General features: G+C 42.8%; 1 protein-coding gene across 2 annotated transcripts in view; it reads left to right on the top strand.

Moving 5' to 3' along the window:
- Positions 1-27,394, top strand: part of STX8 (syntaxin 8) — a 226,433-nt gene that overhangs the window by 54,987 nt on the left and 144,052 nt on the right. For both annotated transcript variants that reach the window (XM_056549544.1, XM_056549543.1), the window contains exons 5-6: positions 3,847-3,974; positions 9,176-9,268. In XM_056549544.1, the coding sequence (XP_056405519.1) occupies positions 3,847-3,974; positions 9,176-9,268 (221 nt within the window). The remainder of the gene's footprint in view (positions 1-3,846; positions 3,975-9,175; positions 9,269-27,394) is intronic.

Raw genomic sequence — 27,394 nt, forward strand, 5'->3', positions numbered from 1 at the left:
TAGAGAACTACAATATGGGTGCATTGATCAAATAGAGATATGCCGTGAATTACCTGGGTAGAAAAACTCCAAGTCTGTAACCTTACTGATTTACTCATTATACAATACCTAGCTTAGGCTGCATTCACACCACGTTTTTGCAATACAGTTCCCGTATCAGGTTTTTGATGAAAAACGGATTCCTTTAAAACCTGACTAAACTGTATTAAAACGTGTGTACAATTTTAACCCGTATACAGTTAAAAACCGTATACAGTTTGCAAAATGATGTCTGGTTGCATCTGTTTTCTTAATAAAAAAAAGTATACGTTTTTAACTTTCACTCCATTATTAATAAAGTTTCATTTGTTTGATTGAAATTCCAAGAAAAAAAAAACTGTATTAAGTCAAAAACCGTATGGTGAAACCCGGATGGAACTGTACGCACTTACGGTTCTGTACGGTTCCCATTAGAGATGAGCGAACTTACAGTAAATTCGATTCGTCACAAACTTCTCGGCTCGGCAGTTGATGACTTATCCTGCATAAATGAGTTCAACTTTCAGGTGCTCCGGTGGGCTGGAAAAGGTGGATACAGTCCTAGGAAAGAGTCTCCTAGGACTGTATCCACCTTTTCCAGCCCACGGAAGCACCTGAAAGCTGAACTCATTTATGCAGGATAAGTCATCAACTGCCGAGCCGAGAAGTTTGTGACAAATCGAATTTACTGTAAGTTCACTCATCTCTAGTTCCCATTGACTCCCATGTTAAAAAAAAAAACATATACGGTTTTATTTTGGCATACGGTTTTCAATGCGGTGGTTTTCACATTGAAAACGTATACGGGAACTGTATTGCAAAAACGTGGTGTGAATGCAGCCTTATGCCTATTCTCTCTATGCACGCTGCATTAGTCTGTGCGTCCATCTGTCTGCACTTTACAATCCTTATCCCACTACACCAGTGTTTTCCAACCAGTGGGTGCCTCCAGCTGTTGCAAAATTACAACTCCCAGCATGCCCGGACAGCCTTCGACTGTCCGGGCATACTGGGGGTTGTAGTTTTGCAACAACTGGAGGCACATTCGTTAGGAAACACACATGCTCTAAACACACATTATACCTGACCATAGCCATTGCTGTAATACCAGTCCATACCCCCTTTAATGTGCACATGCTGTCCAGGCATGCTGGGAGTTGTAGTTTTGCATCAGCTGGAGGCACTCAGCTTGGGTAACACTCTACACACATTATACTTGACTGTAGCAATTACCGATATACCAGTCCTTACCCCCATTATGTGCACATAGTATCTTTGTACATAATCCGTTCAGGTGCCTTTTAACAAAACTTTTTACAACACTTTTACAGTAATAGCAATCCCTTGTTGCAGAGATTTGGTCTTTGGTTTGTCTGTGCATGCACTTCCCAAAACTGATCAGTAGATGGCGCTTTACACCACCTAATGACCCTAAAACGCACTGCAATTCAATCGCTTGTCATAATAATCCTAATTCCCACTGTCATCTGTTATATTCTGCTGTCCACATTTTGTGTCCTTTTGTTGCTCTTCTTTTCCAGACCGTAAAAGGTGCTTTTTAGTCGCTGTATAATACACAGATCCCAATATGCAACCTAATGAGGCCCATAGACTTCAGGTTACAGTTAAAGGGGTTTATCCAGGATTAAAAACAGAGCAGAGTTCTTTCAAAAACAGCACCACCCCTGTCCTCTGGTTGGGTTGGGTATTGCAGCTCAGTTTCTCTGAAGTGAATGAAGTTATTCCACACACAGCCTGAAGACAGTGGTGGTGCTGTTTTTGAAAGAAGTCTGGTGTGTTTTTCTAATCCTGGATAACCCCTTTAAAGGGGTACTCCAGTGGAAAACTTTTTAATTTTTTTTAAATCAACTGGTGCCAGAAAGTTAAACAGATTTTTAAATTACTTCTATAAAAAAAATCTTAATCCTTCCAGTACTTATTAGCTGCTGAATGCTACAGAGGAAATTATTTTCTTTTTGGAACACAGTGCTCTCTGCTGACATCACGAACACCGTGCTCTCTGCTGACATCTCTGTCCATTTTAGGAACTGTCCAGAGCAGCATATGTTTGCTGTACTCTGTACAGTACTTTAAAATGCTCTGTGTTCCAAAAAGAAAATAATTTCCTCTGTAGTATTCAGCAGCTAATAAGTACTGGAAGGATTAAGATTTTTTTTTTTTTATAGAAGTAATTTACAAATCTATTTAACTTTCTGGCACCAGTTGATTAAAAAAATAAAAATAAAAGTTTTCCACCGGAGTACCCCTTTAATGCTTACCCTGCCATAATAAAAGCCTTGTGTATTCATAGATCCCTGAGGTGTATTAGGCACATTGGAGGCTTTGTGTTACATTTCATATATGTGGTTTGGGATCCTAAACAGCTCAGAGGCCTTTGCTCTTGTGTAGGTGTCAGTTTCTCCAATGTGGTGTTTCCCAAACAGGATCACTAACCTACTGCCTGAATAACTTGTGGTCCGTCATGTTCTCTAGTTGGATTTCTTATTCTAGATCTACCCCCCTCTTTTGTCTGATAACAGGCGACAATAGTTGCATAGCGTAATGATGTATTGGATTATATATTTCGATAGTGTAGGATGTATGATACTCCATTATAACCCATTCGGAAGCATCATCTGTATACACACACATACACATGACTGCTTATGCACTTATCGGCTCTATATTGGGGTGGCTTCTGAAGACACTAAGGGTCTATTCACACGGCAGAATTTCCGCTTTGGGAATTCCGCCTCAAATTAAAGCCCATAGACTTCTATGGGATTCCGCACTCCCATTCACACTTCTGAATTTCCACTTGCGGAATCCCATAGAAGTCTGTGGGCTTTAATTTGAGGCGGGATTCCGCAAGTCGAAATTCTGCTGTGTGAATAGACCCTAAGGTTATGTTCAGTGGGATTCCGCCGTCCCGTTCACACAGCGGAATTTGTGCAGCGGACATTCTGCTTCGGAAAGAACGTTTTCCGCAAAAATATAAGGCCAGTCTTTTATTTTGCTGAATTCCACGGCGGAATCCCATTGAAGTCAATAGGGAATATTGTGTTTTGAGAACGCAATAATTCCTCCGTCTGTATATAGCCTAAGAGTACATTCACAGATACGGCATCCGCCAGCAATAGTGGTATACTTGCGGATTTTCTTCAGACCCGTTGAGAATAGGTAGCCGAGTCTGCAGCGGATTTTCCGCGGCATGAAATCGGTGGTGGATGCAGTACATGTGAATACACCCTTAGGGTAGGGTCACACGTTATGCATCCGCTGCTTATTTGACAAATGCAAATACACCGCCAACTCTTATTGGCCATCCAGCGAGTTTTGGTGTGTGAAATACAAACCTTCTATATTGTTCATCAGGATATTTGATGCTGCGTTTCTTCTCCTTGCACCTCATACGCTGTTCGTGTTTTCTTTGAGTTAATAAAAAGAGTCACACCCGCAGCATGCTACCTACTAAGTTCAATAAAATATTATAATGCGGATATATAGTTGCATAGATTTTGCTGTCACTCGCAATTTATTTTAAAGGTGAAATACGCAGTGTCAGATAAGCTGCGGATACACTTCACGTGACGCTACCCTTTAGAGGTAATAATGTGACGTCTTGGATACGTGCATTGGTGCTGACATATATGTACTTACGGTCTACTATGGCGCTAACATGTCAAGATTAACAAGTGCAAGGTCGGACCCCTCCATCGTCTTATCTTACCATTGACAATGCAAATGCCAGACTAGATGGTCAACTTGCCATGGGATTGTAGGTTGCACTTCACCATTGCATTAATTTCTCTATTTATCTGTAACCAGGTCGAGTCTGATGACTGGCGGAGCAGCAGGATCGTCTCAGTACAATCCATGGGTGATGGAGGAACCAGAGGAGACACGAGGCCTCGGGGTTGGAGAGTTGAGACAACAACAGCAGCGGGTTATAGCAGGTAACCTATCCTAGACTCCCTGTAAGGTGCCCATGTACATAAGGTAGCTGTCTGGGGGACAAGGTGTATGTGAAAACATTTTCTCCAGTGAAAGATGTTTAGGATACGTCACCTTCTCCTTTATACATTGTCATATGTCTAACGTACACTACATGGACACATTCTAAACCCTTTTAGGACACTCCATTTAAAATTTCTAGGAATTAATATAGACTTGTCCCCTCCTCTTGCGGTTATAATAGCTTCAACTCTTCCTAAAAGACTTACTACAGGAATTTGGAAGTTTTTACCCGTTCATCCAGACAAGCATTTTGTAAAGTCAGGCACTGAGGTTGAATGAGAGGGCTTGGCTTACAATCTACATTCTAGTTTATCTTAAAGGGGTTCTGCGGTGCTTAGACATCTTATACCCTATGCAAAGGATAGGGGATAAGATGCCTGATCGCTGGGGACCCCCATTATCTTGCACGCGGCACCCCGTTTTTAATCAGTCCCTGGAGCGTGTTCGCTCCGGGTCTGATTACCGACGACCACAGGGCCGGCGGCGTGTGACGTCACACCTCCACCCCGTGTGACGTCACGCTACGCCCCCCAATGCAAGCCTATGGGAGGGTGCGTGACAGCTATCACGCTGCCTCCCGTAGGCTTGCATTGAGGGGTGGAGCGTGACGTCACACGGGGGCAGAGGCGTGACGTCACACGCCACCGGCCCTGTGGTCGTCAGTAATCAGACCCGGAGCGAACACACTCCGGGGACAGATTACAAACGGGGTGCAGCGTGCAAGATCATGGGGGTCCCCAGCGGCGGGACTCCCGCAATCAGGCATCTTATCCCCTATATTTTGGATAGGGGTTAAGATGTCTAAGCACCGGAGAACCCCTTTACAGCTGTTGGATGGGGTTGTAGTTAGGGCTCTTTCAGGTTCTCCCACACTAAACCCACCCAACCATGTCTTTGTGGACCTTCCTGTTACCGAGGTGCAGTCATTCCCAAAAAGTTGAAAGCAACAATTGTCCACCAGGTCTTGGCACTAAAGTATTAGGATTTTCCTTCACGGCAACTAAAAGGCCTAAACCAACCCCTGAGGATTATCCCTCCTGCACCAATCTTTACAGGCCAGTAATGTTCTCCTGGCAGTCACCAAAACCAGACTCATCCATCAGACGCCAGATACAGAAGTGTGATCTTTCACTCCACAGAACACGTCTCTTTTGCTCCAGAATTAAGTGGCGGTGGCTTTACAGCCCTCCATCTGCCACTTGGTGATGTAAAGTTGGCATCAAACTGCTTGTCCATACTGTAACTATAGCCAGCTTTAGTGTATTTTATTGTCTATGGAACTTAGTTACCTACAGCGTGCTCCATGTACATGCCTTCAGCCTACAGTGCTGATGTAGTCCCCGCCATCTGCTGCCGTATAATAAACCGCTCTACATGTCACACAGACCTGTTGCCATCAAGATGACGGGGCAAAAAAGAAGATTGCACAGTAATAATGCAGCGTTAGAATAAAAAGATGTGAGATAAATAGTCAAGAAGAAAAGGTGCAGGAACAAGAAGGATTGTAAGTCATGCGCTGTCACAACTGAGATGGAGTCATTGGCCCTGATTTACTAAGAGTGGAGTGTTTATTCTGGAGTGATTTCAAGATCACTCGTCTTTTTTTTTTTCAGGCTTATTTACTATTCTGTCGCACATTTCCATTTTTTTTTTCTGTTGCACTAGTCAATTGTGTCGCACAAACTCCGAGCTAAAGAAATTAGTTGTGTAAGTGAAAATGGTTTAGACTTCAAATCAAAAGTATTCATGTGTTATAATTTTTCAAACATTACAACAATTCTCCTTGTTTATCAGCTTGGGTGTTAAATTGATTTAAACCTAAAATTGCAAATGTGTTTAAAAATTTTTTTTTTTATTTTTTTTGTTAACATTTAACTATCCCAAAAACATTCAATATTTTATTCATAAAAGTGTTGACCTGTACAAAATGTTTTCAGGTTAGAAAACAAGTTACTTTAACACACACCACAATGGTAAACAGTCCCTTGTTACAAATTGCTCCATTTTTTGTCGTCCTCTTGGCTGTGGGTTATTCTGTGAGCCAAACTCATGCTTTTTCTGGAGTGATTTTTGAAGTACAGTGATCCCTCCACTTACAATGGCCTCAACATACAATAGTTTCAACATACAATGTTTTTTTCTGGACCATTGTAACTTGAAACCAGACTCAACATACAATGTACGGACAGTCAAGATCTGTGAAATGTGCCACAACTGGACGAACTGACCAATCGGAATGGGCATTTTACTGGTAAGTCACCTCAATTTCTGAAGTGCATACACTGACTGGCTGTCTGGTAGCGCCCCCTACAGTACAGGGAGGAACTACAAGTTCTGTACTACTTCTTACCTGTGCCAGGGTTAGCTGCTCCTTTGGACACCAAGTAAGGGCGGCTCCATTTGGGGCCCTGTGTGTACTGTATAGGACCCTGAAGAAGCTCCTGTCCTCTACATAAACCATTGTTTCCCAACGGCTGTCCGGACATGCTGTGAGTTGTAGTTTTGCAACAGCTGGAGGCACCCTGGTTGGGAAACACTGACATAGACAGTGATTTACAGCTTCCAGCAGATCTTTATTACTTTTATATATAAGGATTTGCTTTATATATATTATTTATCTACTTATTTTTCTTTAATCCTCACTTTTTCATATTTTGGATGACATTTTGGGGGTTCAGAACCAATTACCAGGTTTTCATAGAGTTATGGTCTCAACATACAATGGTCGTCCTGGAACCAATTACCAGGTTTCCATAGAGTTATGGTCTCAACATACAATGGTCACCCTGGAACCGATTAATATTGTAACTTGAGGGACCACTTTACTCCGAGTGTTTTCAGCTTTTTGTTGGGAACCCGCCCATTTATGGATTTAACCACGCCCATTTCAGAGTTAAGTGTAGGTTGTGCGGCGTAAAATTTGGGTGCAGAAATAGTCGCACGGATAGTGCGACAAAAATTTAGGCGCATAAACCGAGAAAAAAAGTCTGTTGTACTTTAATAAATCAGGGCCATTGTGTTGCATACAAAGGTAGACAGATAACAATATGGGTGACTGAAGAAGTGAAAATCGCACCACTGCACCCCAAGCAGTTTTGTGCTCCCCTCTTCTCCTGTTATATCTCCTGTCCCTGATAGGAACCAGAACCAGATGAATTCGGCGTTTCTTCTCCTATATTACGTGGGTGCTGATTGTATCCATGTGTAATGCTCTCTGTGGAATTGCTCAGAACGCCAGCCCGTGCCATATCTATGACAATTTAGTTTCTCACTCCGCAGCAGCCGGCGAGGAAAAGCAGCGATCACCAACACCCTGTTTTTGGTCCTGTCCACCTCAATTATCAGACGATTTGTTCTGAGTAAGAACGCTCATATTGTACCAATACAGAAAATTAGACCTAATTTGTTGCAAACGTTTTCTGGGTTTTGATTTCAAAGAACAAAGCTGTCAGATCGACAAGATTACACGTCCTGGCAGCATTAAAATGTTTCTAAAAATCGACATACAAAATCCCCAAACGTCCCGTCACTTGACTCCTCCAAGTGCTGCTCGCTGCTGGAGGTCCTGGGGCGTAAGACTGCTATTGGTGGACGAGAGACACAGAGAATAATATATTAGGGAATTTCTTAGTGTATGGATAGATTGTAATGTATTATTGTATTGGTTTTTATTCTTCATCCATGACCCTCCTGGATTCTTGAGATCCCATAGCAGCCCCCGGCTTTTATGTAGTGAGGCACCGAAACTGAAGAAAAGGAGGGGATAATAATGCCTCAGTGTTTTCTAATACAGAGAAAAGGCAATTCTGGCACATCTGGGCCTCTGTACACAGACACCGCAATACCTTTGTGGTGTCTGGAAGCCTCAGAGCTGTCCCAGATTAAGACTATAGGAATCACTGTCTGCTTGATCCATTATAACCCTTTTTGTGCTGTAAACCTGGTGATTCAACAAGAAGGACTTCAGTACAGGGACACTAAACTTGCGTTGCAAAGTTTGCAGCATGAAAAATCTTTACTTTGTAAATACATATAATCCACCACACTGTGTTACACTCTTGTATTGATCTGTTACATCATGCTCCAGTCACACCCAGAAGGTATTGTGCTTCATGTAATTTTTTGCATGTCATACAGTGCTCTTTACAAACATTGGTCCACCAGGTGGCAGCAGCGAGATGTATGCTTGTGATCAGATGGAATGGAGCTCTGGATGTGATTCAAGTCACACTGTCATTCAAGATCAATGCAAGACCAGAAAAGTATTTTCATGTTTACCTAGTGATATGCATCAACTTAATGGGGTGGTACAGTGCCTATGTTGTCCAGCGTCTCTCTCTTTTACCTGACCTGAGCATGAATAGATGGAACCACATGCCAGTGTCGTGCGTGTTTTTATTAGAATAGGACAGGTGGCAGTCGCTTTGGAAACTTTTGCGCCCGGCATGCACACCTGATATCAGATTGGGCTGAAGGGGTTTGACTTATTCATGAGAATGTGGTCCCCTGAGTGAGTGGAGCAGCGCTCAATTATGTGCGCTACTGTCCTTCTCACTTGCTGTACTCGGCTATCTCCAGCAGTCCTGTAGCGAGTGACGGAGCAGCAGGGTACATGCTCATCACCAGTACCTTTACTTGGGAGACGTAGGACCACCATTTAAATGATCACTGTGGGTCAGAAAAGTCACATTATTATCAGCTACTTATCACCTATCCTATAGTTGCCAAGTTGTATTTTTGGGATAACCCCACTATAAATACCATGTGAAGGACTTCTAAGCTCCCTGAGTCCTACCTTGAAAGCAGCTATAAAGCAAAACCCTCTGTCTGGATTACCTAGTACATCTATACAGGGGAAGCCCATTAACTTCTATAGGACAATGTAATGCGTCATTTGACCTGTGTTGCCGCTGCAGGGAAACTGAACATTTGCATTTGGCTTTACCACAGATTACAGATGATTGCCGGAGTCCCCAGAAGTACAACACAGTGTGATTACCTAATTTTCAGTAGACTTCTCAAATGAGGAGATCCCCTTTATAATGATTTCCATTTGGAGGGTTACAGAATGGCTTCTCCTATGATCTGCATGTTCCAATCTCTCATTTATTAAATTTACCTCTATTATTTCTATCTTCAGAACAAGATGCTGGCCTGGATGCTCTCTCATCGATCATCGCCCGTCAGAAGCAGATGGGATACGATATTGGAAATGAACTTGAAGAACAGAACGGTAAGTAGTAAAGTTCCTTTCTTCTCTACATTTGCAATAACAAGTGTATTGCCCCGTCAGGGGGTGTCACTGAGCACCTGAGCTCCAGCTTTAGGCATGATTGCTCCCACTTTAACAAATTAGAAAATTAAATAAAGCTATAATGTCTTTAACTTAAAGTTAAAAAATAATTTCTCAATCTGTTATCATTAGTCGAGAATGGATTTGCAAACGTTGCCAGTGCCAGAGTGACGGTAGCTTAGGGGTTAAGCTTATGTAATAGCAGGTATGATGTCATTACCATGATGTCACTCCCAAACAAACCCTTGGTTTATATAAGCGAGATTCTCACCAGCTTCCCTGAATCCCGTCTGCTCAATGCTTGGCCGCTTGCTCTTTTCTTGTCAAGTGGCTGATATTTGCAAGGTGCTTTGTCCTGTGCTGGGTCAAGCAGACAAGAAAACAAATCATTTCCTCGCTGAAGTAAAAATGAGGAAGGTTTTTTTTTTTCTTTTTCTCGTACCCTGCCAAAAGTGACACATCTCTGAATGTAAATATTTGTCTCTTGTGAGAACCGTGCTCCGTCAAAACAAACGAAAGAGTAAGAGAATATTCAATAAACCATCGCAGGGGCCTCACAAATCCTTTCACTTGATAGATGCATCCAGTGGGGTAGGGTTACCAGGCTGTAAAACAGGAAAATCCTAGACAAAATACATAGGAAGCAAGCGTGTATAGTAAGTATCTATGGGTGCTATATGCGTGCATAAAACACAGATCTGTAACATGGTCTTATATATGAACCCAAAACCTTGCTATGAACTATTTTGGTCCTAGCAATTCCTTTTGTGTTTTTTCCTATGTCAGGGTCTGTTCACGTCATATCTGAATATTAATCAAAATAGTTTGAAAAATTCTCTCTCTCATTGTCGCACAAATTAGATTTTTGTTTGAATGGTAAATTCAATTTCCAGGATTGGCCCACCAGGAAGCCAGTGATTTTTCTGGTGGGTCCCTGAACAAAGACCTCTCTGCTGGTAGGTTTTCTCAGGCCTTGCACTGAAATCGCCAGGATGACCTCTGATCCAATGACTTGTCTCGTGGGTTCTGTTACCTAACAGGTGTATAGTGAACCTTCTGTTGTACCCTGTAGCCATGCAGTCTGTTGGGTCTCGTCAGATTTACTGTGTCGGATGGGTACGTAGACTGTGTATACAGAGCATTTTGTGTCCTTGGGGAATAAATGCCACAGGATGCATTGCCCTCCTTGGACATGGTTTGGCCCAGTCTCGACTTGTTCCGAATACTGCTTTTTTGAGCTCTTTAAAGGTAGGGTCACATGTGCCGTATTTTGCTGCATATTTGCTGCTGCGTATTTTCCTACCCATTGACTTCAATTGGTAGGAAGATATGCAGCAACAAAATACGGCACGTGTTACCCTACCCTAAATGTTTTATTCAGGACAGGGCCTGTAGATCCTACATGGGGGACTGTGGACAGTACATGGTGGGCTGTGGATTCTGCATAAGAGGGCTGTAGGGGACTGGACTATGGATACTATATGTGTGTGTGTGTGTGTGTGAGGGGGGGGGGGGTGCTTTGGATACCACACATAGAGGGTTGTGACAGACCTGTGGACAGTACATGTAGTGGCTGTGAATGTTACGTAGGGTGCAGGGGTAGACTGTGCACATGGGGGGCTGTTGATATTATTTGGGAACCTGTGAATACTACCTAGGGTTCTCTAGCCTGTGGGCAGTATGTGTGAGGACTATGGATAGTACATGGGGGGGGGAGAATCATGAGTAGGTAGTGTGTATAGTACATGGGGAGCTCTAATTGCTAAGAAGGGAGTGGATGGTACTTGGAAGGAGGACAAGATGGACTTTGTAAACCCCATAGTATACAGGCCTGGTGCAAGGATTTTTGCCACCCTAGGCAAGAGCTAATTTTGCCTCCCCTTGACCCCGCTCATTGGCTTCTCCCAATGTATGGAGGCGTGCGTGATGCTGGACATATCTGAGCTTAATGATCACCCCTGTCTGGCTTGAAAATGGTGCAGCGCTCCTCCAGCAGGGTGAAAATGCTGATTATTATAGTACGGGTGGGGTGGAGGAAGCGTGGCAGGGTTTTACTTGATGGGCAGGCACTTCGGATGCTGGCTCACTTTATTGCAGCTAAAAGAGCGGTGCCCCCATCTAGAGGGTGATCTAGATGGCTGCCTGTTTTGCCTATAGGCTGAGCCGGCCTTGATACTATATCTGTAACTTAGTACAATTCAATCCTTTTACATAAAGAGAATTGCACAGAGAACAATTACTTATTAATATATACACTTTATCTTGAATCTTACAAATCATTTAAACAATATATTAAATGGGTTCTTCAGGTTTAGCAAACAGAGCTGATTTCTTCCAAAAACAGCACCACACCTCTCCTCAGGTTGTGTGCGGTATTACAACTTGGCTCCTTTCACTTCAGTGGGACCGAGCTGCAAAACCACACATACCCTGTAGACAAATTAGGGTCAGTTTTTGTTTTAAGGAAATCAGCTCTGTTTTTCTAATGCTGGATAACCCCTTTAAGGACTTGCTGTGCATGCGATGCATTTATGTAAAACAATGTGTCTTGCTACTTTTCTTTTGAAATAAATTTGAAAAATATTGAGATTTAGGGCTATATACAGTCATCCGCTTTAAATCATTGATCTGCAGCGGCTTCTGTAGGGCTGGGGGGGGAGTGTTGAAATAGCAGATAACTTACACCGGAATATCGGTATAAGTTATCAGCTATCGGCCGGAAAGTCCACAGATTATCGGTATCGGCCCTAAAAAATCAATATCGATCGATCCCTAATTGGACATAATGTCACCAAACTCCAAAAATGCGCTGGACAAAATTTTTGACACCCTTTCAAAATTGTGGATAAACAAGATTGTTTTAAGCACGTGATGCTCCTTTAAACTCACCTGGGGCAAGTAACAGGTGTGGGCAATATAAAAATCACACCTGAAAGCAGATAAAAAGGAGAGAAGTTCACTTAGTCTTTGCATTTTGTGTCTGTGTGGGCCACACTAAGCATGGACAACAGAAAGAGGAGAAGAGAACTGTCTGAGGATTCAGGAACCAACATTGTGGGAAAATATCAACAATCTCAAGGCTACAAGTCCATCTGCAAAGGTCTTGATTTGCCTTTGTTCACAGTGCGCAACATTATCAAGTATGGCACTGTAGCTAATCTCCATGGGCATGGACGGAAAAGAAAAATTGATGAAAGGTGTCAACGCAGGATAGTCCGAATGGTGGATAAGCAGCCCCAAACAAGTTCCAAAGATATTCAAGCTGTCCTGCAGGCTCAGAGAGCTTCAGTGTAAGTGCGAACTCAGTCGACATTTAAATGAAACGCTATGGCAGGAGACCCAGGAGGACCCCACTATGGAGGAGACCCAGGAGGACCCCACTATGGAGGAGACCCAGGAGGACCCCGCTGCTGGCACAGAGACATAAAAAAGCAAGACTACATTTTGCCAAAATTAACTTGAGTAACCAAAATCCTTCTGGGAAAACGTCTTGTGGACAGATGAGACCAAGATAGAGCTTTTTGGTAAAGCACATCATTCTACTGTTTACCGAAAACGGAATGAGGCCTACAAAGAAAAGAACACAGTACCTACAGTGACATATGGTGGAGGTCAATGATGTTTTGGGGTTGTTTTGCTGCCTCTGGCACTGGGGGCCTTGAATGTGTACAAGACATCATGAAATCTGAGGATTACCAACGGATTTTGGGTCAGCCCAGTGTCAGAAAGCTGGGTTTGCATCTCAGATCTTGGGTCTTCCAGCAGGACAATTACCCCAAACATACGTCAAAAATCCCCCAGAAATAGATGGCAACAAAGCGCTGGAGAGTTCTGAAGTGGCAGCAATGAGTCCAGATCTAAATCCCATTGATCACCTGTGGAGAGATATAAAATTACTGTTGGGAAAAGGCGCCTTCCAATAAGAGAGACCTGGAGCAGTTTGTAAAGGAAGAGTGGTCCAACATTCCGGCTGAGAGGTGTAAGAAGCTTATTGATGGTTATAGGAAGACACTGATTTCACTTATTTTTTCCAAAGGGTGTGCAACCAAATATTAAGTTAAGGTGCCAATAATTTTGTCCAGGCCATTTTTGGAGTTTGATGACATTATGTCCAATTTGCTTTTTTTCCTCCCTTTTTGGTTTAGTTCCAATACACACAAAGGGAATAAACATGTGTATAGCAAAACATGTGTTACTGCAATCCTTTCCTGTGAGAAATACTTCATTTTATAGAAACATTTCAGGAGTGCCAACATTTACGGCCAAGACTGTGTGTGTGTATATATATATATATATTGTAAATTTTGAGTTGCCGTATTAGTCCAGTGATGCAGATGCAAATCAAAAATTGTTGCAGTATCTTGTAATAACCTTTTTTATTGGACTAACAGAATTTTGTAGAGAAGCTTTCGGGATTCCTCCCTTTATCAAGTCCAAAGCAAATCTAAGCTCACAAGCAGAAGACACAGGCTACATCTCACAGATATGCAGGGGTTAAGACAATAGATGTAGAGAATTCACACTAAGATAGGCCATGGACTCATCTATTGTCTTAACCCCTGCATATCTGTGAGATGTAGCCTGTGTCTTCTGCTTGTGAGCTTAGATTTACTTTGGACTTGATAAAGGGAGTAATCCCGAAAACTTCTCTAGATACTGCAACATTTTTTGATTTGCATCTATATATATATATATACACACGCGCACACACCCACCCACCCACCCACACACACACCCACCCACACACACACACACACACACACACACTATTGGTGACGTATGCTACTCTGTCTGTACATGGAAATTTTTTGAAAAATCTTACTAACATCATTTTCTAATGGAATCGTGCCTCAACAATGGCTATTCTTCCTTTCTTATATAGTTTCAGAAAGTACTATTGCAAGGAGCCATCATGTAGTCACATGGTCAACCATACCTCATAGTCCCTGCTTGTTCTACTTTCTTCTTTTAAACTATGGCAGCCAGGGAAAACTTAGGTAAGGGATTATTTCCAACAAACTACTAGTCATATAAAATCGTGAGGGGCATGATGTGTTATTTTACTTTAAAGGGGTATTCCAGGAATTTTTTTTTATTTGACTATGCTACAGGGGCTGTAAAGTTAGTGTAGTTCATAATATAGTGTCTGTACCTGTGTGTGACGGTTTTCTCACAATTCTTCTGTGATTTTCACCCCAATATTTATTTTTAACAGCATACAAAATGACTGTTGTCTCAGATTATTCCCAGGTTGCAATGCGTCCGAGACCTGACATCACTAGTCAGCTGATGACAGGGAGCCTGTCTGCTTCAAGGGGTGGAGAGAGCAATCTGCAACTAATGCAACAACTGTAGGCACCCTGATTAAAAACCACAGGTCTTTTGAATGGATGCAGCTCTCCAGTAGCGCATACCACTAATTTATATATTTTGTATCTCCACTTATTGCACAACATACGGGGACATGTGCTGACTTGGTTTTGCTGCAGCTAGAGATATATACTCCATTCAATCCATTCCAGTGCTGGTGATTTCCAGATATAATTTAGATCTATATTCGTTTAGATTTTATATTTGTTAGGAAAATACTCCAAGCTCACTTTAACTTTGTTTTCGATCTTTCACGTGGAGAAGTGCGTCACTGAGTCAGACGACCTCCATCTTGTCCTCAGTCCTCCTCTGTGAGTCAACCTTTCTGTTTATTGGAAGCTGGGCTTTGTGACTAAGCGCTGCCCATAAACCAACCTTCTCCACATCAATAGGGGAACCGTCTGCCCCTCATTACCTTGATAAAAATTTCCTCTCTCCGTAATTGCAAACACAACTATTTCCCTTTTGTTGCTCGGCTTGTTATTGGCATCCCAGAATTTTATGGTCACTAGTTAAATGTTTATGTGATGATCGTTCATTAAAGGCTTGTGACGTTCCAGAATAAGTAGATACAGTGCATGGAGCATTTGGCTTCAGCTGAAATAAACACTAAGTAGGTCAAAAGAAACGCCTGCAAAGGCGTCAGTGAAAGTTTACAACCCATTAAATGTTTGTTTTAGTCATAGGGATTAAAGAAACATGGCTGCTTTCTTCTAAAAACAGCGCCACACCTGCCCACAGGTTGTGTATTTTATTGCAGCTCCAGAGAAACAAGTGGACAGGCAAAAAATACAGATTGCTACAAAATAGAGATAAAAGTTGACAAACAAGCTATAAATAATTATACAAACTTTATTATGCAATTTAAAAACACTTTAAAAACATGTATAAACACAAGTTGAAGGGAAATACCCCTCCACACTATTCGGGGTGATTTGTTTTACATTACTCAGAGGTATTTTTGTAATCAGGTCTCTGTGTAGTTGAGCGCAGTTTTCTATACCTGTATTTGGACTTCTACTGCTTTTCTATGATCATCTCAATCTGTTTCTCCCTATATTTGTAGAAGATCTATCCAGGTATCTTTTATCTTTCTGTGTTTCTTTGTAATCACATATGAGTTTTTGGACCACTGAGGGCACATTTTTATCCTGAAATAAAGTTATTTTTTAATGCAGTGCTCCAGTGATATTTATTCTCCTTTGCACGGTGCATATGATGAGATATAAGTTTATTTTTAACTGTGCTGTTTTACCACAAATGGGCAAATCACAGTAAAAACTTTTTGAAAATCATAGCAAAAAACAGCCGCAGTGCAGTAAAAATGTGTGAAAATGCAGCAAAAATTTTACGTGAGCACAACCTAAAGACTTCACATCTTCACAAAACACCTCAGTGGTCATAATAGGTCATATCAATTTCGGCTGATGAAAATATCTAAAATTCATCAATCAGAGAGATACAACAGTTGGCACTACTTAAGTCACCAAACAAAACACATGAATTTGTTTCTCTGGGCTATGGTGAAGGTGAATAAATGGGCACTTATGTTCAAAATTTCATCCAGTATGGCTGAAAACTTATGCCTGCAACATCAGCTAAAAAGGTAAGCGCAAGAAATACACAAGAAGCTTTCCTATATTTTTTTAATAATAGCCGATTCACTATATAAGAAAAAAAAAATAACTTTAAGCCAGAGTATGACTTTCTTAACAGAATGAATATCTGAGAAAAACACGGGGGGAACCACTTTTGTAGTGTCACTTGTTTTGGATGCTCTGTAAGACCATACATGTTCATGAATTGCATGGAGATCCCATTGCTATTAGGGAGAACAGTGTAATGTTTATTTCCCCCTGTTGGGGTGCTGTAGGGAACTGGAACACTTCACTTGCTTTCCCTACAGATAGCAGCTGATCATGGTCACCTTGTGATCAGCTTATTTTTGTGTGCCTATAAAATCTACTTTTGATGATTAAATAATCAGATAAAATGTTATTTTAATTTAAAAATAATTTGAATCAAATGTGTGCCCATTGAGAGCAAGCGGAGTTGCTCTCAATGGGCAATTTCATGTTTACCATGGCTTTTCTGACTTTATCTCACCAGTTTAAGACACTCTCTGAAATTAACTAGTATGCTGTTTGTAAATGTGTTAAACTTGGGGCCCTGCTGCCCCATGTCCTGGCAAGTCTCTGTGTACAGCACAACAACTTTACACTTGGCAGAACTTCATTGTGAGTCCTAGGGACCGAAAACAAGTCAACCAGCGGTAAAGGTTGTTGTAGACGCGCCCAAGGCGTGCGGGAATCGACTCATATAACAACAAGGGCAGTGAAGGTTCAGGCTATGGAGAAAATGGCATAGTCAAAGAAGAATGTTTGGCTCCGGGTCATGACGATCTGCAGCCATGCAAAGGAAGAAGGGATTATTTGCAGATTGGGATGCGGTTTATAGGCGCAGTGATGAGAACTTTCGCAATTACGTCTTCATGGCTTGTCATGCAAGGTCACAGCGATACTCTTTAAATTCCTCCGACTCCAAATAGCTGTGAGTTGTTTGGGTGGAATGGCGAGATAAAAAAAAAAACTTGTGTTCATCATACTTCATTCACAGGCCTCGCATGCCTCCAGCACTAATAAGGTTGCCACTTGGCGTCACATTAGAGGGAGGAATCCGCCAGCTACATTTGCCACCTGGCTCGGCATTACCAGACCACATCCAGCCCGTCAAAGTTTCACATCTGGATGGGAACATTTTTAAAGGTTTCTATCAGACAGGCCCTGCTTCTGCATCTCTCATTAATCGCCCAGGTCCCCCCTGAGAAAGTCTGGTTGTTGTAGGAAGAGGAATAAAAAAATGTTTATAAATCACTGCGCCCTATCCAGAGAGGAAGAAGACAGGAGTGAGCAGCCATATATTTTGCCCCCTCCCTTTCACAAGAACAACACATACCTCTCCTGAAATGCTCTGTGTTGCCAGGGTCCCTGCCCCTTCCTTTATGTGATATTCAGTCTATGACCTACCATGATTTCTCCCCACAGTTCTCCTAAATACTCTGTTCTGCTGTGGACACTTTGCTCTTCCACTGTGCCATACTTAGTCTATCAACTACCATCAAATCTCCTTAAATCTTAATACTGCCAAAGGCCCTTATAGCTTCCATAATTTAATTATTTTTACGTCACACAAATACAGCACACCCCTTTTCTGACCCTGCCCTTACACTATGTTATACCTATAAATGCTCTGGTGGAATTTATCAATGTTGTAGGTAAATTTATTTTATTTTATGTGGTGCTAATGCGTACACGCGCCAAATTTATTAAATGGTTGCAGGGCTTTTGTGCACATTTTCGGAGGCTGGGTTCACCTTACGGAATTTCCAAGTGGAAAAATTCTCGCTCGGAAATAAGTTCCGATGCAGCAGCCTCCCATTTATTTTTCAGTGGGATTCTGCTGCACTAAAATTTTGCGATGAATAAAAAAAAAAAAAAAACTTGCAGTTGATAAATTCATGACCACTTCAGCTTGCACTAAATTCGAGATCACTGCTGCTGAAATACTTTGTGCTGCTGAGCACTCTAAGCTTCTGTGTGACTCTCTGGCTAAGTTTTCACTTGTCTCTGTTTTCCTGCTTAAGTCGTAATATTACAACTCTAATTACTGAAGTTAGGGAAGAGAAACCTTTTAAAGGGGTTGTTTAAACCGATTTTCCTATATCAGATCAGGGAATTCTGAGTAAAAAAGGGTTCCCTATTTTGGCTCCTTTCCTCTCAGCCTTTGGCATTGGAAAACCTGTCCTGTCCTGGATTATACACACAGCCTATTGGTGTGATTGGACACAGTGTAATGCTTCATTTCACATGAGGGGGCGCTGTAGGGAAATTAAACCCTTACTACTAGGCCGTCCCACATATATGATCTCTAGATGGTCTCTAGAGGTCCTGGCAAGAGGACACTTTGTGATTAGCTTATTGTCAAAACACCTATCTAGCTGGTAGTTATTGTCCAATATGAAGAGGCTTTTAAACAATATTTAACTCTATCTGAACCCCCTTAAATTTAACATATTAGCCTATACAGCATCAGAAACACAGCTGTGGACCCCTCTTGGTTTTTTCCCCCCAGATACTAGTGGGATATATATATTTATAAGGTTGGGGGGACTTGAGAAGTGTGAGAGACATGTCTGTCACCACTGGCCTCACTCATCACTTCAGCATTTGCATTCTAATCGTATGACCACATGGGGCCTCAGACACAGGCACGGCTCACACTAATCACTTCTCAATGAACCGAAAAACTAGAACATGTGAAGCCAAACACTTCGGAAACATTGCCCATTACCAGGAATCTTTTAATTTGGTCGCTCATAGTACCCAGGGTTCATCACTGAATGCATGAGGGAAATCTTCTGGTAACAAGGTGTTCAGGAATGATGTTCTGCTGATGAATGTTTGGCGTTGCTATGCTTAGTCATTCCTTTAATCATGTACAGTACAGCAGTTCTGATAGTCTGAGACTTTATTTGTTCATCGGACCAAAAATACAGGATGTAACAGAGAATTAGTACAGGATAAGTAATGTAATTGTCACGATGCCGGCTGGCAGGTAGTGGACCCTCTGTGCCAGAGAGGGATTGGCGTGGACCGTGCTAGTGGACCGGTTCTAAGCCACTACTGGTTTTCACCAGAGCCCGCCGCAAAGCGGGATGGTCTTGCTGCGGCGGTAGTGACCAGGTCGTATCCACTAGCAACGGCTCACCTCTCTGGCTGCTGAAGATAGGCGCGGTACAAGGGAGTAGGCAGAAGCAAGGTCGGACGTAGCAGAAGGTCGGGGCAGGCAGCAAGGATCGTAGTCAGGGGCAACGGCAGAAGGTCTGGAAACACTGGCAAGGGACACACAAGGAACGCTTTCACTGGCACTAAGGCAACAAGATCCGGCAAGGGAGTGCAAGGGAAGTGAGGTAATATAGGGAGTGCACAGGTGATAACTCTAATTGGAACCACTGCGCCAATCAGCGGCGCAGTGGCCCTTTAAATCGCAGAGACCCGGCGCGCGCGCGCCCTAGGGAGCGGGGCCGCGCGCGCCGGGACAGAACAGACGGGGAGCGAGTCAGGTAGGAGAGCCGGGGTGCGCATCGCGAGCGGGCGCTACCCGCATCGCGAATCGCATCCCGGCTAGCAGCAGGATCGCAGCGCCCCGGGTCAGAGGACGTGACCGGGGCGCTGCAGCGGAGGAGGTGAAGCGAGCGCTCCGGGGAGGAGCGGGGACCCGGAGCGCTCGGCGTAACAGTAATGTATGTACACAGTGACCCCACCAGCAGAATAGTGAGTACAGCTCTGGGGTATAATACAGGATATAACTCAGGATCAGTACAGGATAAGTAATGTAATGTATGTACACAGTGACCTCACCAGCAGAATAGTGAGTACAGCTCTGGAGTATAATACAGGATATAACTCAGGATCAGTACAGGATAAGTAATGTAATGTTTGTACACAGTGACCTCACCAGCAGAATAGTGAGTACAGCTCTGGAGTATAATACAGGATATAACTCAGGATCAGTACAGGATAAGTAATGTAATGTATGTACACAGTGACCTCACCAGCAGAATAGTGAGTACAGCTCTGGAGTATAATACAGGATATAACTCAGGATCAGTACAGGATAAGTAATGTAATGTAATGTATGTACACAGTGACCCCACTAGCAGAATAGTGAGTACAGTTCTGGAGTATAATACAGGATATAACTCAGGATCAGTACAGGATAAGTAATGTAATGTATGTACACAGTGACCTCACCAGCAGAATAGTGAGTACAGCTCTGGGGTATAATATAGGATATAACTCAGGATCAGTACAGGATAAGTAATGTAATGTATGTACACAGTGACCTCACCAGCAGAATAGGGAGTACAGCTCTGGAGTAGAATACAGAATGTAACTCAGGATCAGTACAGGATAAGTAAAGTAATGTATGTACACAGTGACCCCACTAGCAGAATAGTGAGTACAGTTCTGGAGTATAATACAGGATATAACTCAGGATCAGTACAGGATAAGTAATGTAATGTATGTACACAGTGACCTCACCAGCAGAATAGTGAGTACAGCTCTGGGGTATAATACAGGATATAACTCAGGATCAGTACAGGATAAGTAATGTAATGTATGTACACAGTGACCTCACCAGCAGAATAGTGAGTACAGCTCTGGAGTAGAATACAGAATGTAACTCAGGATCAGTACAGGATAAGTAATATAATGTATGTACACAGTGACCTCACTAGCAGAATAGTGAGTACAGTTCTGGAGTATAATACAGGATATAACTCAGGATCAGTACAGGATAAGTAATGTAATGTATGTACACAGTGACCTCACCAGCAGAATAGTGAGTACAGCTCTGGGGTATAATACAGGATATAACTCAGGATCAGTACAGGATAAGTAATGTAATGTATGTACACAGTGACCTCACCAGCAGAATAGGGAGTACAGCTCTGGAGTAGAATACAGAATGTAACTCAGGATCAGTACAGGATAAGTAATAAAATGTATGTACACACAGACTACTCTGTTTAATGTAGGTTAAAGCTACATATAAACAGTAAAACTCTCTTCAAATGTGGACATACTTAAAGTTGGGATATGATGTACATCGTTCTACCTTGTGATGGCTTTTAAAATTACAAGATCAGAGAGATGAATACTAAACGCAGATCATTATAACCACACCTTTCCTCCATGAATTTTCTCCTTTGCATGGTTTTGTATTTATTTGTACAAGGTTTCCTTTATTAAAGATCATGTCATCCAGGGCTTGATGTTTCTATTTCAGTTTTACTATTAACCAGCTGTCTCTGTCTGCACATGCCGCCAAGAGGTGTACAAGGAATGATTTGTTTTCATCGCATATCCTTGAAAGGTTAAAACCTTCCAAAATTATATGTGTTAATTGGAACCATTAGATAGCACAGTATATATAAATAAGCCTCTATTTGTTGTGTTATTATTTGTGGAATTTTGGGTGCTTTTTTCCTCAATAATATATTTTTCTGTGCATAAAAAGGCAACAAAAATGTTTATAGTAGACAGGTAAAAAAAAAATTGCATCCATTAAGTCTTATGCAACTTTAAAACTTATTTTTTTTGTATGAACAGTGGTCCCTCAACATACGATGGTAATTGGTTCCAGGCGGACCATCGTTTGTTGAAACCATGTTGAAGAATGTGGTGTCCCCACCGCTCCATCCCGTCAGTTTGCCGCTCCTCTGATGCCGTATTACTACGTCTCTGCTGCCCTGCGCCGTCGCTCTCCATCACCACTATCACGTTGCAGCTCACGCCGCCCCTATTGGACGACAGGGCGGCGTGAGCAGCAACGTGATGACAACAACAGAGGGCGACGGCGCAGGGCAGCGGCAGCACAGAAGTGGCAAAATGACGGGCAGGAGCGACGGGGATATATAAGTATCATTCAGTGGGGCACATGCAAACGGCTATCCCGCAGCAGCTGAAGCAGTCAGCGCTGCCGGATAGCCGTTTTTGCGATGGCCCCGACACACAGAAGCATCGTATCTTGATGCTGCCTTCAACATACGATGGCCTTTGAGAGGCCATCATATTTTTAAATGATTGTATGTCGGGGTACCACTGTATATCAGTAGCGGTGATCTTGGCTTTGATCTAACTAAAGCTCTAAGGCCAGTTCAAACTGCAAAATTTACACAAGCAAATACCCAATATCTGAAGCTTAGTGGCAGGACTTCTCTGGCGGATACCACCAGTAGATTGAACATGTTTATTCTTCAGGCAGAAACTAATTCCACTAGAAAAGTTCCCCTACGGAACCATTGTACTGTGAACTGAGCAGGAGAATTACATGAGATCAATGGGATTCTGCAGCAAGCATCATCTGTGTGTATTCCATAGTGTGCATGGGCCCTAAAGCTGCTACCAGCAAAATTCATAACAACAGACAACCTCAGCTTCATCCATTGTAACTAGAGATGAGCGAATTTTTTAAAATGTTGATTCGGCCAATTCGCCGAATTCTCCCCCAAAAATAGTTTTGTTCAGAATTTATTTGCGGCGAATCGCTATAAAAAAATGGCTATTTCTGACCTATAGAGAGAGCCTCAATAGGGGTGTAGAACACTTTGTCCTAACACACATAGGGAGTGTGCTGCTATGTTAGATAAATAATGCTGTTATTCAGTATGACATGCACATTACAGGCATCGCTATTAGAATCACTGAGCTTCTGGATGTGGCAGCAGGGAGACATATGGCATCAAAATGTAAGAGAATAAATCGATTTTTATGTAATTTTTATTTAAGTTAATTTCAATTTATTTACATTTTTTGAGTACCCATTTGAACTGGCGGTCTGCCACGAGATGAGCTACCACCTGTTCCAGCCGGTGCCCCTCAGCACCCGCAGCACCCCCCCCCCCCCACCCACTGTCTTATTCTTTCTAGAACTGCAAATGTTTCATTTAATCAGTTATGGTTCATTGTTATCGCTAATTCCACAGCTAATATATGACGTCGACGACCATAGGTGCCTCAGTCTTGAAAAGATTACATCGATTTTTTGAAATTTAATACTTCACTCCAAAGTTTAATTTCCCGGGCCCTGGCATTTACTTATGAATAAATAATGTGGTTACAAAAGACCAAATCTAACAAGGAGTCACATGTCTCATGGCGGCACAGTGACAGAGCCTGGAGTTGGCAACAGTATGAGCAAATCATAAAGTGGCTGAATGACACAGCCTGGAGTTGGCGGCAGCACGAGGAGAACATATAGCGGCTGAATGATACAGCGTGGAGGTGGTGGCAGCATGAGGAGAACATATAGTGGCTGAATTACACAGCCTGGAGTTGGGGGCAGCATGAGGAGACCACAGCGGGGCTGAATGACACAGCCTGGAGTTTGCGGCAGCACGAGGAGAACATATAGTGGCTGATTGACACAGCCGGGAAATGGCAGCAGCATGAGGAGAACATATGGTGACAGTATGAGACAGCTTGGAGCTGAGATCAGCATGAGGAGAGCATATGGTGGCAGAATGAGACAGCCTGGAGGTGGCAGCAGCATCAGGAGTCCTGAAAGTGACACGGTGACAGAGTGGTGCGGTGGGTGGCAATACCAGTACCCGGTGACGAAGGTGGGTGAAAAAAGGAGAATTTGGCATCAGGCTGGTGGCAGGATCAGGATATTAGCTGAGGCAGGTAAGCAGAAGAACGGTCTCTTTTGTAAAAGTGTTAGTGTGCACAAGTAAGTATTGAGGATATGCATTACGTAAAATGTAACCTGCGCCGCAGCAGGAGAGGTAAGCCCTCAGGCTACCTCAGTAGTGGATCGACCCCCCCAACCCCCCCCCCCCCCCCCCCCCCCCGCGAGATCGCGCTGCGGGGGGGCGATCCACCCCACTGGAACACCAGGGATGGGATACAGGCACCTTTAGACAACTTTGACAGCGGCGATCTAAAGGGTTAATAGCCGGCCGTGGCGATCGCCGCATCTTGGCTATTAACGCCGGCCCCCAGCTACAAGAATCAGCTGGGGGCCGGCCGTTATGACGCGGGCTCGAGTCGGGAGCCTGCGTCATACCCCGGTAACGGCCATTGGACGAGCATAGATGTCCATGGTCGTTATCAGGTTGAACGCCTCTCCTCTTAAGCTTAAAACAGTATTTGTCTCCAACACCAGCAGGTGTGTACTTTTGCCTGGCCTTTCACAGTATCTAGGCCTTTAACCCCTTAAGGACCCGGGCTTTTTCGTTTTTTCATTTTCAATTTTTCCTCCTTAACTTTAAAAAATCATAACTCTTACAAATTTTCACCTAAAATTATATATAATGGCTTAATTTTTGCGTCACTAATTCTACTTTGTAATGACATTAGTCATTTTACCCAAAAATCTACGGTGAAACGGGAAAAAAAATCAATGTGCGACAAAATTGATGAAAAAACGCTATTTTGTATGTTTTGGGGGCTTCTGTTTTTACGCAGTACATTTTTTGTCAAAAATTACACCTCATCTTTATTCTGTAGGTCCATACGGTTAAAATGATACCCTACTTGTATAGGTTTGAATTTGTATCACTTCCGAAAAAAATCATGAATACATGCAGGAAAATTTATACGTTTAAAATGGTCATCTTTTGACCCCTATAACTTTTTTATTTTTCTGTGTTCAGGGCACTTTGAGGACTCATTTTTTGCGCCGTCATCTGAAGTTTTTAGCGGTACAATTTTTGTTCTGATCAGAATTTTTGATCACTTTTTATTCACTTTTTTGTGGTATAAAAAGTGATCAAAAATGCGCTATTTTGGACTTTGGAATTTTTTTGCGCGTACGCCATTGAACGAGCGGTTTAAAAAGTGGTATATTTTTATAATTCGGACATTTCCGCACGCGGCGATACCACATATGTTTATTTTTATTATTATTTACATAATGTTTTTTTTATTTTTGGAAATGCCGGGTGATTCAAACTTTTATTAGGGGAAGGGATAATTGAAAGGGTTAATGATTTTTTTACACTTTTTTAATGCAATATTATAGCTCCTATAGGGGGCTATAACATTGCATGTACTGATCTTTTACACTGATTGATCCATCTCTATAGGAATGGATCAATCAGGGCTTTCGGCGATTGAATGCTCAAGCCTGGATCTCAGGCTTGAAGCATTCATTCGGCGATCGGACAGCACAGGAGAAGGTAAGAAGACCTCCTCCTGTGCTACAGCTGTTCGGGATGCCGCGATTATACCGCGGCGATCCCGAACAGCTCCCTGAGCTAGCCGGGCACTTTTACTTTCGTTTTTAGCCGCGCGGCTCAGCTTTGAGCGCGCGGCTAAAGGGTTAATAGCTGTGCCGCGCGCTATTAGAGGCGGGTCCCGGCTTCACTATGACGCCGGGCCCGCCGCGATATGATGCGGGGTCACCGTGTGACCCCGCGTTATATCGCAGGACCGGGACTCATGACGTATGCATACGTCATGGGTCCTTAAGAGGTTAAGACTTTAACTGGAACAAAATGGTTCACACACAGGTTACATTTAATAGAGGACAATATGCTTTTAGTTCTATGCCCACTGTAACTGGCTGGCTACTATTAGCTTTTCAGTTGGTGTACACCAGTGCTGCAGCACACAGTCGCTGTGTACTACACCCAAAATTCTCAATCTCACTCCCTTCAGTGCTTCTAGGCAGGATTTGTGCTTGAGATGAATCGCTGCTGTTCTGTGCAACACACTGCTCTCTGTCCCTCTCTGTAATAGAACTCTGTAGACAGTGACTGGGAGGTGAATTGATGCAGTAAGGATGATTTTCTGTGAAACACACACTTCTCTCTGTCCCTCTCTGTGCAACAGAACGCTGACTTGACTAGGAGGTGAATCGCTGCTGGAAAAAAGCTTTTCTGTGCAACACACAGCACTGTCTGTCCCTATCTATCTCTTCAGTGAAAGGCTGAAGTGACTGGCCACAATATTGCTACCGATTATATAGGGCTGTGACATCACAGGGGTGACTGGCTGCTGATAGGCTGCATGCTGCATGTGATTCAGGGTCATCCTGCCTACCCTTGTTCCCGCCTTCCCAGGATTTCTTGCCCCATGTCCTCACATGTGGATCCGCCATTTTAGATGCCCTGGAGCCTGGACCGCACTAAATGGAGATTAATTAAGCGATTTGCTCTATAGTATTGCGGTGATATTCGCATTCGTTGTGAATCGAATGTTTCCTGAAATTCATAACGAATTCGGATTCGTCAGATTTGATTTGCTCATCCCTAAATGTAACCTTTAGGCTATGTTCACACATCAGAATTTCCAAGGCGAATTCCACGTGAGAATTCTGCTTGGAAATTCCACTGCAGCAAAGTCCCATTTATTTCAGTAGTATTCTGCTGCACTGTGCACATGGTAGAATTGTTTGATTACAGTGTACATAGAAAGAATAGATATGTCTATTTTTCCTGCGGATTCCACTTGGAAATGCATTACCCTCTATGAGATGCGTTTTTGAGTGGTCCAAGCTCCTGCCGGAACTTTCAAATGTGTGGAATGTCTGCATATATTTTTTTGACGGACATTCCACCCATTTTTTAGCCGTGTGAACATCGCCTTATGACTTCAAGTGTAAGGCTATGTTCATAGGATTGAATTTCCGCACGAGTCTCATTGATTTCACATAGAAGAATTTCCGCACCGAAAACATTTGACTGGGGCAACCCAATTCTAACAGGTGGGCTTGGCCTGCTCCAAGCATCGGAGCTATCACCATTGCTTTCATGGCTATAATTTTTACTGTGCCGTTTGTTTTTTTTTTTTTTGTTTTTTTTTTAGATCTTTTGTGTATATGTCAGGTTTAACCACTAGTAACAATTCAATGTTGAATGTTTTTAGTGCTTATTTGCTCCATCATTCTGTTTCCCCGAGAGCCCATTGTTCCCCGAGCTGTTGTATCATCAAGGGCTGCGACTTGGCATTCCCTTGCAATTTTTTTTTCTCTCTTTTTCAATCACTGGCATCACCCATTAAGTGCCCTTTTTTCTGAGAACACTCCGAGAACAATACAATGACATCGTGATACGATCCTTGTCTTGGCATCGGCTTGGTGCGGCTCCTTATTACCTGGCACTGCGGAGTCCCAGGAGATGGGTGT

This window comes from Hyla sarda, chromosome 13, assembly GCF_029499605.1.
Source record: "Hyla sarda isolate aHylSar1 chromosome 13, aHylSar1.hap1, whole genome shotgun sequence".
Classification (NCBI taxonomy): Eukaryota; Metazoa; Chordata; class Amphibia; order Anura; family Hylidae; genus Hyla; species Hyla sarda.